This window comes from Marmota marmota, unplaced genomic scaffold (assembly GCF_001458135.2).
Source record: "Marmota marmota marmota unplaced genomic scaffold, marMar, whole genome shotgun sequence".
In the NCBI taxonomy this organism is placed as follows: Eukaryota; Metazoa; Chordata; class Mammalia; order Rodentia; family Sciuridae; genus Marmota; species Marmota marmota.
Window position 1 is genome coordinate 2,355,816 of NW_025999945.1, and position 20,843 is coordinate 2,376,658.

The 20,843-nt window shown below is 37.0% G+C and overlaps 1 protein-coding gene across 1 annotated transcript in view; it reads left to right on the top strand.

Annotated features, from left to right (window-relative positions):
• Nucleotides 1–20,843, top strand: part of Nrg3 (neuregulin 3) — a 1,019,685-nt gene that overhangs the window by 975,553 nt on the left and 23,289 nt on the right. Inside the window, exons 7-8 of the mRNA XM_048801779.1 lie at nt 4,777–4,879; nt 10,884–11,010. Of these exons, the coding sequence (XP_048657736.1) occupies nt 4,777–4,879; nt 10,884–11,010 (230 nt within the window). The remainder of the gene's footprint in view (nt 1–4,776; nt 4,880–10,883; nt 11,011–20,843) is intronic.

Consider the following 20,843-nt stretch of genomic DNA (forward strand, 5'->3'; position numbering starts at 1 on the left):
GCAATACATTTCAACAGGATAAAGTACTAGAAAATGTGCAATCTTATTTAAAGAGAGGCTATAGTACCAGGTTTCAGAGAAAGAAAACAGGTCCTGGAATATGAGCTGTGTACATGTAGATTTTGATCCAGGTTTTCTAGGTCTGGTACCCATTTGCCTAATTCCCAATGACTTTCTGCAGTCCAGTTTGCTGGTAGAGGAACATCACAAATAATTGGCTCTTTTCTGCTGACTCTGGAAGCTTCTGGGTACATCTTGGAAGAACCTCTGAAAGTCCTGGTGTGGGGAATTCTGTGTCCATGAGTCAACCTACAACTTGTTTTTTGTTAGCTGTGGATTGGAATCAGCACTAAATAAAACAAGGCCAAAACAAAACTTCCAAGCACATCAGTGCGGGCATGCAGGATGTTGAGAGCAGTATGCCCATCCAAGATGAACATGAACAGTGAGAATAACTGCTTTCGGTATATCATGCTCCAGTATCTACTGAAGCCTGCAGACAAATGATTTCACCATTTTTTTTAATGGAGCTTTGTCCTGTGAAGAGGACTTTGGGAGCATAGAGTCACAGTGAAAAGGCCAAGGTTGGATGGAAAGGATCCCCAAAGGAGGAACCTGGGCTGGATTTTAAAATGGGTGGAGTCAGTGGCAGGTGCTCAATTCAGAAAAGAGGTTTTGTGTGCAGCCTTGGAGGACTTGGTGGTAAAGGCAACGATTCTAACTCTTAAACATTTAGCTTGAGTTACATCAACTCTCACCCTACTTTAATCTGAGAATCCCTGTGAGGATGTTAAATATCTGATTTACTCGGGTAACAAGTTTTAGCATGCCAGTGATGTGACTTTGGTACAAGGTGCTGGGAAAACAGTGGTGAGCCAATTAATTAATCAGTGAAAAATGCAGTCCCCTGAACCAGTGGAGCTTACTATATAGTGCACTAATTTAGGGGCTAATGACATTTAATGTGGGGTCAAAGGAGTAGTGGCACTTAGAAGAGAATAATATTCCAGAAGGAAAAATAAAACTGCATGTATCATGACTGAAAGGAGTTAAAATATTAGACATGTCAGGAAAAAAAAGGTAGGTGGTATCATACTGAAGTCTTTTTAGATAGTGTAAAAGGTTTGGGATAGTATTGTCAGTCTAATAAGGAGCCAATGCCAGTCTTGAAAAAAATAGAATACACATTCATGAATAAATATGTGTATATGTATATATACATGATTTTAATTTATTAAAAAGTTCACATTGCTTGTGTCATTTGGTACAATCTGGCATAACCATTAACCTATGAGATGAACACTGTAATTAAGACACTGAACCGTAAGTGTGAGTCTGCAAAACTTCCTCATGTCACTGTTATCTCTTCCCCACACCTGACCCCAGATATCACATTCATACTTTGTTCATAGAGTAGTTACCACTTTCTAAAATTTTGTGTAATTGGATTTATCCAACATGGGCTTGTTTTTCCTGATTTATTTCATTCATCATAATAATTCTGAGCTTCATCTATATTGTTGCTTATATTAATGTTTCTTTTTATTGCTTAGCTATTTTCCATTGTATGGATATACTACAATTTGTTAATTCACTACTCTGTTAATAGGAACTTGGCTTATTTCCAGTTTTTGGCTATTAAAGTTATTATGAATATTTGGATGTGTAATTATGCTTATTAATATAATAATGAACTAAAACATTAATAATTATGAAATTATTAACATTAAATACCTAGGAATGCAGTGACTAAATCATAAGGTAGGTGTGTAATTTTCTGAGGAGCTATTTTTTAAATTGGTACATCATTTTACATTTCCATCAAAAGTACAGGAATGCTCTAGAGTGCTCATTGTTCCATATCCTTGTCAACAATGTGATGAGCCTTTTATATTAGCTGTTTTAGTAGTGATTTCATCTATAACAATATGATTTAATTTGAAACTCCATAATTACTACTTTGGGTTTCATTTTAGGTACTTATTTGCTATCCCTATATCTTTGGGAAAATGTCTATTCAGATCTTCTCATTTTTTGTCTTCTGACCTGAAGTTACTCTCATCCTTTTCCTATAATATTGCAATTGTGTCCTTATGTAGGTAAGTGCTGTGCATTTAGAGAGGTTTGTCTTATTTATTATTCCCCACAGCTTTTGCCATATTTGGTCCAAAGGACATAAAAACATGTTAAATATTGAAAATTTTTTCTCGCTTTTAAACTGGGTTGCTTATCATCATCATCTTATTGAGTAGTAAGAGATTTTTATAGATACAGCTCTATTGTTGGCAAAGTATTTTGCAAATATTTTTCTCAGACTGTGCCCTGCATGTTAATGAAATCTTTGAAGAACAAATGTAAATGATGTTGAAGTCCACACCATTCATTTATAAACATATCATACTTTGTCTTTTGTGTTTTAGGTAAGAAATTATTTCTGAATCCAAATTACTAAGAGTCCCTCCTATAGTTCTGATTTCATCGTTAAAATTTAGGTTTGTTTTTCATTGAGTTTATATTTGTGTGAGATTAGGGTTAATGTCCATTTTTGTGACTATAGCTCTACTATTATAATGTAACATTTTAAAAATATCCTTTCACTATAAAAAATGACTTTTGTCAAAAGTCGCAGAAAACAATCTATGTATGTTTGAATAATTTCTGGACTCTCGTCTGTTTTGTCTAGAATTACGACAATATCGTATTGGTTTGATTACATAGCTTTATCGTAATTCTTGGACTAAAGTACTATAACTTTGTTCTCTTGATTTCAGAAAAGCTGTTTTAACCACCATAGTTCTTTATTTCTATATAATATTTAGAATCAGCTGGACAATTTGAATGACAATGACAAAATGCCTTCTGAGATTTTTAATAGGATTGTACTCAAGATATCACTTTTCTCCAAGGTGATGAATTGAGTCTTTTAGTCCATTAACATGACTGTTTAGGGTTTTTTTTTAATTCCCTGAGTAATATTTCAAATCTTTTAGCTAATAGGACTTGTGTATGTTTTTATCAAATTTATCACTATGTATTTTAAGTTTGAATTCTAGTGTGATAGTTTTGTTTCAATTTCTAACGTGTCACTATTAAACAGATATGACTTTAATGTTTTAATCCTGAAACCTTGTAATCAGTTAGCTTCCTAACACTTTTGTAGATTCCATCTGCATAGATGAAAAAAAAGGTCTTTACAAACAACAGGATCATCAAACTTTCCCAATCGAAATGATTTAATTCTACTTTTCTTATTGCTTTGACTAACTCTATCCACCCTTCCAACTTCTTTTCAAGGGTGTACTATTCTTTGTCCCTGCTCTTAGGAACAGAATGTTCAGTTTTCACAATTATGTATATTTTAAAAGCTCTTCTTTATCATGCTGAGTGCCTTCTATGTCTAGTATTTGAGCTTAAATCAGAAATAAGATTTTTATTAAAGTTTTTCATAAACTTCCATACTAATAAATTTTAACCTATTAAATGGTAAAAAAATAATAATTTTTAAATACAATACGGAAACAACTTGTATTCTTTAAATAAACTCTAGTTAGTTGTGAAGGACTAAACTTTTTGATATCTTGCTGTATTTTATTTCCTAAATTTTTGTTAAGAATTTTTGCATCACAATGATGACATCATAATTTGAATATATCCCTTTCCTAAAAATAAGGCATGTGCTGTACCTGAATAACTTTAATATGAAGGAGAAACACCTAAAATGTTCACTTAAATGATTTCCATATTACAAGGTCAAAGATGAATGCCATAGTTTTTGTTAGTAACAAAATACAAATCTCCCTCTGTGATTCTGACATAGATGGTCCATATTCTGAGAATTCAGTCTTCAAAGTTGAGAGCTTGAATAATTCAAGGAGAACTAGTATTTTATGTTCAGAGAGAGAAATGGGTACAGATGCAGTTAATTTTGTGTTAGAAAGGTGGAGTATCTCTTCTATACTGGCTTCATTTTTCTTATGACATGTACAGACAATGTGAGCATGGAAGGAAGGATGTATCTGATGTTTGAATAGTGCTGGGGTCTGCATGGACCCAAAACTCTTGGTGAGATGGAAGAACTATTTCACTAGATATAATTTTGAAATGAATCTGGGAGTATAAAATAATTGTGGCTGCAAAGTAAAATGTTTTGTTTTTAAATTTTCATTTTTTTGTGTGATGACAAGCTACAACCTAGGTAACAGAGGCTGAGTTGTATTGTGCTAGAACACTGGTATTGATGAGGTCACAGAGTGCATGATATACTACTTGCTTGCATATGGAAATTCTATTTCCTGAGTGATGTCAATCATACTAACAGAAAGATGAATGGGAGGCAGACAGCCAAGAACCAATCAGACTCAGAAAACCATCCAGGGACATCAGCATCTTGGAAGCCAACAGGGGCACAGGAAATTTCAGATGCATATATATTTATTTTTCCAGCTCATTATTATGGACCCTACCACAGTTTCAAAATCATATGTCCTAAAGCCATGGAATGTCTTTTGATAATGAAATTTATGATTCTGATATCGATGTATGAGTTATGATTTAGCCATGTAGATGCAGGAAAAGAAAAAAAATAGCAACCATTTATCCTATAGAACTTGGCAAAGAAATTGAATCAAAATAACTTCTTCATGTTTTTTCCTATTCATGACAGGAACAAAAACGTTGGCTTTCAAAGTATCTTACCAGTTTGGGAGGACAAAGATGGAGATTGTAGCTGCTGTGCCCTGCTAGCATCCATTCTAATTCTGTTTTTCACATTCACAGAGAGTGAAGAAGTTTATCAAAGGCAGGTGCTGTCAATTTCATGTATCATCTTTGGAATTGTCATCGTGGGCATGTTCTGTGCAGCATTCTACTTCAAAAGCAAGTAAGACCATTTCTCTCAAGTGTTAAAGTGCTCTGAGAAATAACCTTTTATCTTTCTTTATGTTCTCAGTCTCTGCTCCAAGCAGAGGGATCCTGTGCAAATGGGTTCATTAACCATCTGCAAATGACTCAGACCTCTTAGTAGACTGCAGGGAGCATGTGAACTGGGTGTGTATGTCTGTATGGGGAGTGGGTGTTATCTTTGCACATAGCAATCATTTGTACTAGTTGATTACCTGCCTGCATTAAAGGCTTAGTGTCTGCCTGTCACTAAAGTACTGACTTTGAAACAGGGGAGTTACTGCTATGACACTAAACATTATCAACCATTACCTAGCCTTTCCTGAAAGAAACTACAGAAAAAAAAAAATCTCTCCTGCTATTTTTACCTGATACTCATAAAGGTTTTAGGCAAATATGAAGAATCCTAAAAAAATGTATTAGCTCACCAGTTGACATACATATGTTGAATTTGCCCTGAAGTTCATTTGCCAAGAAACTTGACCTTTGGCAAATGAAGGTACTTACTTTTGACTAATAAAGGAGAATAAAATACATCCATATACACACAAAAGTGTTTGTGTATGTATTTTTTTTTTCCAAATTAACTCTGATAGTTATTTTAAGTTCAGATTACATCATTTCCCTAAATAATAAATGCAGATAAAAACATTAGTCTTTTCAATTCTTGAGCCTTAAAAAGTTGGCTCAGATTTTACTCCTACAGCTTGTCTGGAATCTAAGCCAACATGAAATTGCTTTTCATAGGAACTATATTTTTCTAACCATTTGCTCTTCTAAAAATGAATCAGTTTCCAGATAAAATATATAATACCTGTCTGCATGTTGTGTATGTTAATTAAAAACAAAATAATTACCCCTTAAAAATAAATGACAAACTCAGTAAAGATTATTTTAAAATTATTTCAGGATTGCTATAAAAATAGTACACAGAATTCCTATACAGCCTAGACCCAGTTTCCTCTATTATTAATATATGGTTCATCTGTCATAATTTATGGAATAATATTGATAGAAAGTCCATACTTTCAGATATCTGTAGGTTTTTGTTTGTTTACCTACTATCTTTTTCCTTATTCCATGGCCTCATCCAGAACACTATATTTTATTAGCCAAGATGTGCCAAAGAAATATGATGGCTATGACAATTATAACTTCCCGACTGGAAAGTTAGAACTCTTTGTCAGGCACACTGAGCTTTTCACACTTTATATCCCAGTTGTCAAAACAATCTGAGTGGTGCATTTTATCGACCTGGAAAATACAGTATTAGTCAGCTTTTCATTACTATAACAAAATACCTGATAGAATTACCTTATGAAGAGGAAACAATTATTTTGGCTCACAGTTTTGTAGATTACAATCCATGATTAAATTACCCATCACTGCTTTTGGTCCTGAGGCAATACATCATGGTAGGAACATGTGGCAGAGGAGGTCTGTTTCTCTTATAGCTGAACGTTGGAAAAGAGAAAAAGAGGAAGGAGTGGAGTCCCACTCTCCTAATAGCATCAGTTAGGAGACAACACTTTACTCCGTAAGCTTTGGGGAGATATTTCAAATCCAATATTGCAGATAATATGAAAATTTATTTTGAAATATCAACTTTTCAAATCAGCAAGGTAGAAAACTGCAGATACAGGGCTCTGAATCTCAGCAAGTGTAATTGACAAAACCTATTTTAAATTACTGTGCCATATTGGCTCATAAAGTCCTCCAAATGATGAAACTCTTCAGAGCAACTTAGGATTTCCCTCTCTGGTGGAGCCTCTAGCACTTTAGGGAGGTCACAAGGCTGTAGTGGTCAGGATTTTACACCAATCAGCCACATGGGAGTTTCTTAGCCTCAGTTTCCTTTTAGGTGAAATATGTACCAAAACAACATCTACCTTACAGAATCACATTAAAGACTGAATGGGATAATGCTATACAGGTCACAGCACAGTGTTTGAAAGATTAAATACTCCACAATGGCTTGGTATTTTTAACACCTATAGTTTTCCACTCCAAGACTTAAAGACTATGTTGCTACAAAGTTAAGAGCATACACCAGAGGATGTGAAGGATAATCACACCCAGCAGAATGTTAGAAGGGTCTCCTAGTAAGAACTGCAGATGAGCAAGAAATAGTGTATTTAACAATAAGCAAATTACTATGAAGAAGCAGTTAATCACTTATTTTTAGAGTATAATTTGTAGTTGTACCACATTTAAGTAAAAGACTGATTATGGTAATCACAAGAATGGAGAACAGCTGGATAACTAAAGAACTTCTGTCTTTAGGGCTGTCAGTCTCACTCTCTGGGCCTCCAGTAGGCTCTGAGACCATCATCTGTTCCTTGGGCTCAGCGAGGGTTCAGGGAATTTGTTGGAAACACCATTCAATGCCAGGTTCTTCATGGGAATCTCAGAGGACCAAGCAGGGGGAGGAGTACTCATTGGAATATTTCCCTTCTCTCTGCTCACCCAGGACACGTTTTTTGAAAAAATATAATGATAATAGTGATGCCTTTCCAACTGGAATGCCATTTCTCATTAGAGACCTAGAGTTTATATTTCCTTCTCTTATAATTTCTGGCATAGTCTTCCTTTATTTTTGACAGAAATGCCTTGCCCCACCCCAACCACTTAGTACACACTACTGAAAACAATATTGATTTTTGTAAAACCCTGGCAAAAGCGTCTTTTGTGAATTCTTGGATTTGTGTTTACATTTCGGAATGTTTTGGTAAAACAGAATAGGCACCCACCGACTTGATCAGCCCTTGCTTTCATGCATAAAATATGGTTATTTACATGTGATACTTTCTTTTGACTCCAGGTTATGGCCCACAAGTATTCCAGTATTCAGTGGCCTATCACTGGTACCCAAATAAGTCCATTGGTAAACTGGGATGTAGCATCCTGGCCAGTGAGAGTTGGGACTTACCACAAAGCTCATTCTCAGAGTTGTTTATGCTATACCTTGCATTATCACTCAGATTTTGCCACTCTTGTCCTCATTATGTGGCATAGCACAGCGCCATCAAAAGAAATATTACAGCAACATGTCTGAAACTTTGAAGGTAGCTAACATGATGAGCTAGAAATGAAGCATGTCTTCTTGGATTTGGAGGATTTTTCTGATGGAATTAATCAAATGCCACAATGCCAAAAGAGTAGAAAGAATTCTCATTACATCTAGTGAGCCCATATGTATTTAATGCAAATATTAATTAGTTTAAGTATGGCCAATATGGTTCAGATGGAAACTATCAATTCTTAATGGTTTTCTCTTCAGCTTACTTAGGTAAGAAGGATGAAATCAGCTATAGGAGTTTTTAGTAGAATTTGGAAATTACTAACTTAAATTTGGGGTAGGAGAGAAAAGGTTCCTGACAGCAAAACCTGAAATGGATGGTAATCAAAACTGGGAAAACAATAGGAAAAATTAGGAAAGGTATTACCAGTAGCAACATGCCTCTTCCTATAGCTTATCACCTATTCAGTAAGAGATTTTGCATCATAAGGACGCTCTGAAATGCTGTTTGACCTCAGACCCTGAGCTGCCTTTCTGGGTCACATGCCCTGTTCTGAGATAACCCACCTCTGATGACACATCAGTGTAGGGCTCACAAGACCACACCTTTTCTTCAAATTGGGGGTGTAAGACCAAGTCAACTCCAGATCTCCCTAGGGGGTTGGCTAAGGTTTCCATGGAGACTGCATCGCATTCTAGCTTCTCCCTTTGCCCCATCCTGTCTTCTTCCCCCTTTTTCACTTTCACAGCTGCACATACCAAAGATCCTCCTTTTCAGAGTCCTACATACTATCTCCACTCCAGGGTCTGCTTCCTTAGGAATTTAGCCATGACATTGCAAATAATGTCTAGAAATAGGCTTGTGATGTCTTCTGTTCCCCAACACGTGTTTCATCTCTTTCTAATGCATTAGGTTAGAGAAACTTAGCAAAGTCTCAATACTGATCTGGCTGGGCTATTGGCATTCCAGAATACAAGGCACAAATACCTCCCCTTTCCCAGAGCAACTGTTGTCATGAGAGAGCTGTTGGTATTGCTCTCAGCTGCTGCTCATTTCCTCTATTCCCATTTTCTGAAGGGAAGATGAAAGAGAGGGGGGAAAAAATCAAGTATGTGTTTTTGAATGGAGAGGAATTGGGGGTGGGAGGAGATGCTGGCTCTGAAATAAAAGAACACGTATCCTGGAAAATTGTTCAGTCGCCACCTGAGTGAGAAGGTGGTAAAGGAAGGCACATTGTAGAAAGATCCTGTTTTATATCAGGCTCTGAGTCAGGGGATTACTGAAAAGATAGGTACTCTCCTAAGAATTAAGACAGTAGAGACACTGAGTCCTTGCTTTATGACAACCAGGCTTTTACTGCTGCTTGGTGATTTACTGGGCTGGCACTTCCAGATTTTCTGTATTCTTCTTGAATGAATCCCTGAGAGGATTTTGTGGCCACAATGTGCTTCTTAAATGCTCATATTATAAGCTCATTTTAAACAATAGGCTGCAGATTGGCTGTTGGTCTGCAGACAGATTATTACACCTGGATTAAAGCAACCAGGAGTGTTGGAGATAAAAGCCCCCCAAATAATTGTAAAGATAAAAATGTAAACAAACAGCTACCAACACATTGGCAGTGTAAATTCAAAAGGGTAAATGATGCTCATAACCTCCAAATTCTTTAGAAAATATCAGTGACTTACTTGTGAGAGATTCAATTAGTACAATATTTTATCTCTGGGCAATGTTCTCATTCCTCCACAGCATCTGCCCCCAATACTAAGCTAACTGCACATTGAAAAGAAAAAGATATGAACACTTTGTATACCCTCTCACATTCAGCTGCCACCATATACATGGAAGAAAAGGTAGTTCTTATGAACTCCAGTTGCACATGAAGAAAGGGAAGCTCAGAGACATTTAGAGAATTATTAGGGTGGCAAGCTGGTGGATAAGAGCTCAGGTTCAGATCCCAGTCCCTGTAGTAGCAGAATGGAGACATTCATGGTAAGATTTGTCTTCCAACCAGTCTCCTTGACAGAGAACTCAGGGGAGAGGCAAAGTTGTTTTCATGGGTACTGAGTCTGACAGTAATAGATAATTGCTATGAACCTTCTGGAAGATTGCAGCTGTTCAGGCAAGAGTTTGTTCCACTCCTCTGGAATAGATACCGAATGAACCAAATAACAGTCCCTCCACATGTACATGCAGGATCACTTTATTTCTGAGCCCAAAAACCTACAGCAATCTCAGCATCCCTGCTTAGAAGCTGAGGATATGTAAATCTCTTGATGGTGGTTTGGTTGAAGGCTGTGCTCTACCACTTACTCTCTGTGACCCTAGGCAAATGATTTAACTTCTTTGTGCCTTTGTTTACCCATCTGTTAAATGGAGATAGTGTTATCGTCTCATCACATAGAATTATTGTGGAAAATTAATTAACTGGTACCTGTAAAGTAGTTAAAATGATGTGTGACACAGTACTATGAAATCATTAGTTATTTCCTTAAAAATTAACTATTATTTAGGCTGTAGGTAATAATAAATGTACAAAACAGAAAATATACACATTTTTGTATGCAAGCCATGCATATAGGCTAGACATATATCTTAGCAAAAATATGTGGCCTCCAAAGTCAAGCCTCATATTTTTCCTTTAGTCACTTATCCATAGCATTTCCAATTATTTAAAAGTGAGCACTGAGGATTAGGAAACTCTTGCATTTATGGAGGCCAGGACAACACATCACGTTCCTAAGCACCATTGCTTATGAATCTCAGGATCATAATGCATAATACCAGGTTTGCTCTAAATTGGAAGTATTTCTTGGTGGAGTTGAAAACAAGAGAAGGGCTGTCTTTGTTAACTGAGCTCATCTAGCTTTGGCAAATGTCAAAGACATGGGGAATGAATGAACATCAAAATTTAAGATTCCATAAACGTATGCAAATTCTGATAACACCTATTTATACCTGCAGGAAACAAGCTAAACAAATCCAAGAGCAGCTGAAGGAGTCACAAAATGGTAAAAACTACAGTCTTAAAGCATCCAGCACAATGGCAAAATCAGAGAGCTTGGTGAAAAGCCACATCCAGTTGCAAAATGTAAGTAATGTGTCTGCATGTCTCTTCCTACAGCCCACCTCAGCATCCCTGTCCAGAGGGAAAAGGGAACCTATAATTATACTCACTTTTCTTCAGTACTTTATAGTTTACTTAAATCATCTTTCATTTGCATGCACGTAGGTATGTATATATGCACGTATCAGAAGAAAGAAATAGAAGTTAGCTCTTGATTTTTATCTGTAATATAAATTAATCTCTAGTAGCAAAAAAAGCTTGTCCCATCAAACAACTGAATTGTTACTTTATGCCAGAAATAATGTTTGGTGCCATGCAGGAACTAGAACCACCACCAGAACTATGTAAGAATTTGCACAGCTATGGTGGATGCTACAGCAAGGCTGGAGGGAGGACCTAGAGGAGGCAGAACTGGAGCTATCCCTCAACAAGGTCAGACTCTAGCAGGATTTCAAAAGGCATGAAAGGTTCATCATATAGTTAAAGAACTAAGAGAGAAAGAAATTAAAAAAGAATAAAGCCATGGGACTCAACAAATGCATACTATGTTCAAGCAGCTCCAAGTTAAGGGGGTCAGAGGAATGAGAAATGTGAGACTCAGTCCTGGAGTCAATTCTTCTAACACCAGGATGTATAGACACCAAAACTTAAAGGCAAACTCTTTTCCTGCACACTTTTGAAAGGTAGTTTTAATCTCTTCTAAGATATATTGCAAAACACACAAATGAAAGAGACTATCTAATACATGCTGAAATGTTCCTCCTATGGGTAGCAATGCTTTGCTCACACATAAGATTGTGATTCCAGATTATGAGGCATGAAACAAAGGAACAAAGGCCATACTATAAAACTAGGATTTGAGTATAATAGGCAATCACTCAGGACACATTCAGGCCCCTTCAAACGCTTAAATTGCTGGGAATTCATACATCACTTGTGATTCTAAGAAATCATTACCCAAAAAGTCACCATTATGATGTGCCTAACAGATGTACTTAGATGGTTTAATGTGGGATTCATAAATCAGAATTGCTTGCCGGCAAAGTTTTGTTAAACTTTTATTCGTGGGAATAGGCAGGGCTTGTTCTTTTCAGAGAACACTTTTGCTAATGATTTCTAATGAGTATAATCCAAGCACCTTAAACAGCCACAGTGATGGAGGGGTTCAGTTCCTTAGCAACTAGTCCCGTCAAAGATAAACAAGTCTGGACACATGGGACAGCAATAGGGATGGATTTTAATCAGTAATGTACCACAGTGATGGGGAAGGGGGCCCATTGTGCACATATTCCGTATATACAAGGTGACTTGGCCTTTTAAAGGGAGAATGAGAGCAGAAAGGGGGACAAGTGAGGGCTTAGAGCTAGGGAAGAGACAAAGTGCTCAAGGTGGGTCAGTGTGTCCCTGCAGTTGGGCAGTGGTGTCTTCTGGCCGGCAATTACTGAAATCAGGATACCATGCTCCCAGGAAGACCCTGATGTGGATATTTCAAAGGAATGTTTTGTAGGTGCTTGTGAAAGATACTTCCTGAGGTGCAAGAGACATTCATAACCATAAAGCTTCCTGTAAGTGTTTTAGATAGGAACTCAGCATTATCTTCAGGTGTGGGCCTTGCGTTTGATGTTGCTTTGTTTTTCAGCAGGCACTTGAAGAGGGGAGGCTATGGTCATTCTAGGGATGCAGCCTTGAGCTGTTGGAAACTAAGTTAGTATTTGTTCAGGTCTTTTAGTGTGGGGTGGAGAAATAGGGGTATGAAAGCACTTGTGTTGAGGGGATGCAGTTTTTATAGCGTAAAGGTGAGGCCTGATTGAAGCAAGCCAGGTCAAGAAGAGTCTTTGTCCATAGCCATGTATTTAACAGTTTGGTTGTGACCCTTCTTTTTTATCTAATAAGCGCTGATAGCATCTTTTGTCTCCTGCATGATTGCCGCAAACTCATTTGGGATGATTTCATTAATGGTCCAGGAGTGAACACTTCACAATCCCTCTCATCCATCCCCATCCTGGTAGGCATCCAGGCTCTTTTCACCAATGCTACAATCTTCACTTGCATCCTCTCCTCTGCCCTCATTTCATTGGAATTACAAGAAGGAAGTGATTAGCTGCAGGTTTCCAACACTTAGGAGATGTTGGGTGAATATGATTTTATTTCCTCTTCAGCCCACAGGGCCCTATGTTATGTATGGACACACAAAACAGGAAGGGTCTCAACTAGATTATGTCCTCAGGGCTCAAGGGTGAGGATGGTGTCTTTTTGTATTCATACCTTTGTTGCCTAAGAAGAGGATAGGGGGAAAAAAAAACATTTTTTTAACTTCTATTCTTCTAGGTTCTCTGCTGAACCCTATAGCCAAAGGCAGATTAATAAGAGAAAAGCAGAGGTGTGTTAACATGGGTATTAGTAGTGTAACATAGAATACCCAGAAATGGGTAACTCAAAGGGGTATTTGTAATTTAGGCTTACATACCAGCTTAGGCTAAAGGAAAAGAGGTATTTCCAACTTCCAGGTTGGGGAAGCAAGTTATGGAACGGTGTCCAGGAAAAATATGGAATGTAAGAGTTGTAATTAAGCATTCATATGAAGGCTTAAGTGATTTTTTCTTCTTTTTTGGTAAAGGAAATTTCCTTTACCCCCCCCCCCCAAAAAAAAAGCCTATTTGGAGAGCTTTTACTACCTATTCTGGGTCTCTATGACCTTAACCCAAAATAATCCTTATTTCAAAGATGCATATTTTGGGGTTTCATTCCCCTCTAAGTCTCAGAGACAGAAGTGTTTTGATCATCTAAGATCATCCCAAGAAATTATCAGGATGAATTGCTAAGCAGGAATTGGGACTCCAGGAAGAAAATATGTATGAGGAGAAGGCATTTAAATATGCCAACAAAATGAGAGCAAGGTGCATTGAAGAGATATGTGCACAGAGACATTGCATTCTGCATATTGCCAGCATAGGCTCAAGGGCTACCTGAGCAGGTCTCCTTAACAAGACCAGATTGTGATAAGTTTCTTTCCCAAAAGCATGTCAGTTTCAGTGCTAGAAGGCAATGTGGGTCACTGCTGGTTTTGTTATATCTCTATCAACATTTCCTTTGCTAATTTAATAGTAGGATGGCATTCTTTGAAATTTGCATTTCTTTATTTGAGAGTGAAGCATAATCTCCGTCCACATATTTCTAGTCAAATTTCCTCTTTGGTGAATTACATGCTGATACCCTTTGCTCACAATTTTATTCCAGGAAGCAAATATCAATTTGACTGCAATTTTCCATGCTGTAAGTTTTGAGACAAAATAGTGATGGAGAATAGATATTAAGTCTATTAAAAAGGAACCAAATATTTTAAGAACATTTGCTTTTCTTTAATGCTCTGCAGTTGAAGACCAGGAAGCATACTATCAGTAGTTTTAGGGAAAGCAGTCATGTGACTAAGAACATTGGATGTCTATGAAAGGGAATTTCAAATGCATTTTTGTTTTGTAGGTTTTTATACTATTTTCTTCTGGTAAGAGCTATGAGGAAATACCCATGTCAATATAACAAAAAGATAAATGACATGGTAACAGCAAAACACATGTGCTGAGCGCAAACACAGTTATCATACTAAATAACAAATATATTGTCTCATTTCCTTCTCACAGTGAATGTTTAACTTATAATATCTAGGAGGAGGAAATGGAGCTTAGAGCTTAGACAGTTACTTCTATCAGAAGACTAGTGAGTAGGTCAAAGATAAAAGCAGACCTATAAACTCATTAGCTCTCACCAGGGGGAAATTTGCTCTTACCACCATTGCACATTTGGCAAAGACTGAAAAATACTTTGGCTGTAAATACCTGGGGAAAGAATACTACTGGAACCTAGTGGTTACAGATCAGGGATACAGATAAATGCCCTATAATGCATGGCCACTCCATAACAGAAAATTATCCTTTCAAAAATAGCAAAAGTGGCTAGAAAGTTCAGAATCTCTGTTCAAATGCAACTTTCCATTTCTATTAAGAAATTCTGAACACCCAGGTCCATCACCGGTCTTCCTACTGTGAGCATTCATTTCCTCTACAAAGGAGGATGACAGGTATCTAGGTACATAATCATCCTTCCCAGAAAAAAAAAAAAAAATTCCTGATTACCATATCAGGCAAATCTGTCTTTTATCTCCAAGACCAGGTTAACTACTTAAAATTCTTTGCAAATGGTGGTGTTTAACAAATGAATTGTGTCTGGCATTCCCTTATGTTCATTAAACATTAATGGCGAAGGGTTTCACTTTACAGTCATTTAACAAGATGTGAAACACCTAGTCAATTGAAGCAACATGATTTTCTGGAAGCGCTTGACTGAGACATAAGAATGAGGGTAGATTATCCTGTAGTGCCTTATGAACATCTAGCCCCTACCTTCATTTGCAGTTCAAGTCTTTGTGACCCAAAGAGATGAAGAGATGAACTAACCCTCTGTATTGAGTCTGGGAGTGAGAAAGAGCTAAGTGAAACTTCTCAGTCTGGTTCAGGGATCAGAAAGAGAAGTCATCAAAAGAGAGATGAGCTGCTGTTCTCTTAAAATCAGGAAAAATACATATAATCACAAAGTAAGGGAAAAAATTGTATATCCTTCCTACCTTTTGATCCAGTAATCATCTTAAAGAAAAATAGGTTTAGCTAGGTGTGGTGGCATATACCTGTAATCCCAACTACTCAGAAGGCTGAAGCAGGGGGATTACCAAGTTGAAGGCTGGCCTTAGCCACTGAGCAAGACCCTGTCTCAAAATAAATAATAAAAAGGATTGAGGATATAGGTCAGTGGTAAAGCACCCCTGGGTTCAATCCCTGATATGAAAGAGAAAGAACTGCAAGGTAATAAATACTGGAGAAAAATGCCCAGCACAACCTTAACAATTGGTAGAGAGGCATACATTTATTCAGTAATGTTTACTGAATACTTTTATATGTTGGACAATACATGGAAAGCTTAAAATACAGAGATCATTGCTAACCTCAAGATGCTCACAGGCTAGTAGTAGATATAAGTACATACTATTTTACAATGTATATAGTCAAAGTACTCTAACAGAATGAAAAATAACCTCAATTCAATAAGAGATCTGAATGCCACCTAATATTGTGGACATTTGAATTCATTGGTGAGAGTGAATTGAATTTTATCGAATTATCTGCAGAGCTGATATCAAAAGAGGTAATTTCTTTGTAGTATTAAAGTTAATTTTTAAATAGTTCTAATCTAAAACTTGATGTCTTGTTTGAAATATTAAATTCTAACTCCCTTATTCAATATAGATTTATATTTGAATGAATAGATTAATGCAGAAATGAAGTAACTGGTATCAGACAGTGCCTAGTAAGGACCAGGGACATAATGAGTTATCACAACACGTGAAATGTTCTTGCTTTCAAGGAGTTTATTGTTAGACACTAATTGTATAATCCCAAAGGCAAACATGTACTCTCACATGTGCCAAGGCCTACAGTAAATATCAGAGAGAATCAATATGACAGAGGAATAGCAAAGATCTAAGAGACAGTGGCACATGCTCAGTCCCCCTAGCTGAAGGGGGCATCTGGTTAGGGACAGGGGAAAGGTGAGCCTGCTGCTTCTTGTCCCTAGAGGAGGTCTGTAGTTATATTACTTTGCTATAGAAGAAACGTGTTACAGCTTGACTGCAGTTATTAGAGTTCTTCTTAACTCTGGTACATGGTGCAAAAATTCTCAAAAACAGCAATCATGGTCAAGTGGCTTTTAATTACTTGCATTCAAAAGCTAGCTGAAATTCTTCATGAAAACATGTCATAACCATTCAATTTTCCTCCACCCTCTGGGCTCATAGTTGGACTGACCATAAAGAACTTTTAGACATAGGCAGAGATGAGCTAGGAGCAATGCAGAGTGACATACACTTAAAACTGTTTGAAACTGTACCCTCTCCTGCCTTTATTACCTGGGATTTCAGAACAGGTGATTATCAGTTCTGTCAACATTGCTTTCCAACACAGGCCCCGCTTCATTTAACCTTGTGACTCCCACTGTGTGCCTGTGCCAGACCTGGAAACAACAAAGTCATTGCTCTTCTGTCAACATGAGCCTATTCTATTGATTCTGGTGCACCACCAACAGTGTGTTAGAAGCAAGGCAGGAGAGCAGGCAACAGTGGGCAGCCTCCATACCACCCAGGAGCACCTCCACAGGGTGGTATCAGGGCTTTCAGGGAGGCTGAGTGGAATGAGGAGTTCCTCAAGAAATAACAATGTTGGCCAAAACCTTCAGCGGATCTTGAAAGGAAATTACTTAGGTTTATGCTGAGAGGACTGGTGAATGAAATATTGTTATATCTCATTATTTACTACTAATATGACATTTTGTGTATTATACCTAAGAAGATCTTACTAAAAAATGCATGCCAAAAAAAAAAATTCAAATCTGGGTGAAGGAAAGAACATGGGGTCAACTGCCTAACTTTGCAGTATTAGGATGTTAAAACAAGTAGGGTCAGACGGCCAACTGACCTGAGCACTTAAGCTTCACTGCACATATGATGTGATGGATAAAATAGGGCAGACAGTAACTCCTCCAAGGGATGGAAGTACACATATTTTGGAAGAAATTGTAATACAGTTCAGAGCATAAATGTCCAAAGGTTGTGATCCTGGTTAGTTAAGCTTATTTTTAAGGAGGGTTGGTACAGATGAACCGTTTTGCTGACTAGGAAATATGCCTTGAGAGTGTACAGCTGAGTTACTCAGGAAACTATAGGGAGACTAGTCTCTAGACTGTCTTATGCTTTAAAAAAAAAAACATCTATTTTGTGTTCCTACTTTGTCCCAGGGTCCCACATATCATAGTTTCCCAATGCCCTATTTATAGGATGACTTGTATATGCAAACGATACTATATTGTGCTAGTGTCCTGTTTATAGATTGTTTTTTGTTCTTAATTATAAAGAATATATAAGCTCTATATTATGATTCCCAACCTATTTTAATGCACTTGTATCAATTTTGTTGATATAGTCATATGCCGCAGTCCGGCTGGGCACAATTCAGGAGCCACTTGTCAAAAGAAACAAACTTTATTTTTAGAACCACACATGCCAAACAAAACAGCTGGCAGTCTGAAAGTTTGCTGGGGCCCCTTCGGCTGTGGCTCTCAACAGTCATAGAATGGAAAACCTGGGACTTAATGGGTTAAGTAGCTTTTATGTTCAGAGTAATTTGTAGTATCTTCTCAATTTTTCTGTAAATCGAAGAGTTCCCAAATACTGTGTACTTAGTTTCCCTTATTAACATGATACATGAGTGTGGTGCATTTGTTAATAACACTGCACTGATTTTGCTTAATTTTAACTAAAATCCATGATTGGACTCAACATATCTTAAGATTTTTTCCTAATTGCTTCCTCGCTTTTCCATGCAGGACCCTACATTACATTTAGTTCTATCTCCTTAGGCTCTTGTTGACTGCAACAATTTGTCAGGTTCTTTTGTTTTGATGACCTTGACAGTTTTGAGTAGTACTGGTCAAGTATTTTATAGGATGCTCCCCTATTGGTGTTTTTCTCATGCTTTTATTGGGGTTATGGGCTTTTCAGAGAAAGATAACAGTTGTCATTTCATCATGTCATATCAAAAGTATATATGATCATTATGATCATCACCATTGATGTTAGCCTCATCATCTGCCAGAGGCAGTATTCATCATGTTTCTCACTCTAAGGATAGTTCTTTCTTCACTCTGCCTTTGCCAAGGACCTTTTGGAAGGAAGCAAGTATGCATAGCCCACATTTAAGGAATGGGGAATTATAATCTTTCTTCCTGATAGTGGAATATCTACAAAAGTTGTTTGTATAATACTGCAAAGGGCTTGTTTCTTCTCCTCCACTTTCTAAATTTATCAGTCATTTGTTTATATCAGTATGAACTCAGGGATACTTATTTTATACTTTGATTTATAATCCAAGGAATTCAACAATAATAACATTTGTGATCAAGTTATTCTAGCTTTGACAAATCTCTCAGTTACCCATATCATTTTGGTATAGGCTAAAAATTACATACCAGTTTGGGAGGGTATTGTTTTTTTCATTGTTTTCAAGCATTATAAGATGTTCCAGGCTCATTTGGTATATTGCCTGTCCCAATCTTGGAATCATTTCTCCAGTAGCATTCCTTCCATTGCAGAATGCTATTGGAAACAAGGTCTCAGAGTCAGAAAGGCCTTGTTTCTGGTCCCTCTTAACAGATGGATCAAAGATCTGTCTCTGACTGTCTCTCTCACATACATAAACCCCTCTATAAGTCTTGTAATCATCTCTAAATTTTGTTACACCTGAGTTCATGCTGATGTCTCCACACAATACTAATCAATTACTACAAAGATCATCCTAGCTTCCACCCACTGCTTATCTATGAATTCCCACTCCACTAGGGAAAGATTGGCTCTTACTATCCACCATCCATATACTTAATTGCTCAGTTACAGATTCAGAATGTTGTGCTGTACTGCCATGTTCTGTGAGTTTGCTCGATAGTGCTTATGTGTGGTCCTTTTGCCTTATAAATGCTACTCATTTCCAAAGCTGCTTAGGGCAGCATCCCTGACCCCCACCTCACCTTTGTGAGATCTCAGATTTCCTTGGGGAATCTGAATTATTTCCAGAGGTCCCCAGGACTCCAAATGATGTTGTGTTAATTGCTGTAATTCTTTAATAGATCTAGGACTATTAAGGTTACCTCCATCCCCTGTATGAATTTTGCTAGTTTATGCCTTTTAATAAATTGGTCCATTTCATCTATTCTTCCTATTAATGGTAATTTGTATCCTCTTTTCTCTTGAGTTAGTCTGGATGAAAAGATCAATAATGTTGATCAATTTCTAAAGAATCATCTTTGCTTTTGGTGATTTTTCTCTATTATTTTCCTCTTTTCATTTATTTCTCTTCCGCTTGTTTTAGGCCTTAATTGTTTCTTCATTTTCTAGTTTTCTAAGATGGAAAGTTATTGATTCTATATCTTTCATCATTTTGAAAAATTTAATTATAAATTTTCTCTACTCACTGCTATCATTACCTCCTGCAAACTTTGATAAGTTGTATTAAAGTTTTTTTAGTTGTCAAATGGACCTTATTTATTTATATGTGGTACTGAGAATTGAACCCAGTGCTTCACATATTCTAGGCAAGTGCTATACCACTAAGCCATTACCCCAGTCCCCTATAAGTCGTATTTTAATTTAGACATTAAGATTTCTGTTGAGGGCTGGGGATGTGGCTAAAGTGGTAGTGTGCTCACCTGGCATGCGTGGGGCGCTGGATTCAATCCTCAGCACCACATAAAAATAAAATAAAGATGTTGTGTCTGCTGAGAACTAAAAAATAAATATTGAAAAATTCTCTCTATTTAAAAAAAAGATTTCTGTTGAGTCTTAACATTTGACACTTTTGTTATTTATAAGTATATTGTTTAATTCCAATGAACTCTGAAAGTATGCTTTTTACAATTCATTTTAAATATCATAAGGCATACTTTATCTTGGTTAATGTTCCATATTAGTTTGAGAAGTGTGTGTAATTTACTTCATTGGAAAAAACAATCTACAAACCAATCATGTCAACTTGATTGAAAGTACCATTCAGGTCACTGACATTTGTATTAATTATTCTGCCTGGCAGATCTGTGAATTAATGATAGAAGTTTAAATAGCTGGGTGTGAAAGTGCATGCCTGTAATACTAGTGGCTTCAGAGGCTGAGGCAGGGGGTTGAAAGTTCAAAGCCAGCCTCAGTGGTCAAGTGCCCCGAGTTCAGTCCATAGTAACAAAAAAAAAAAAAAAAAAAAAAAAAAAAAAAA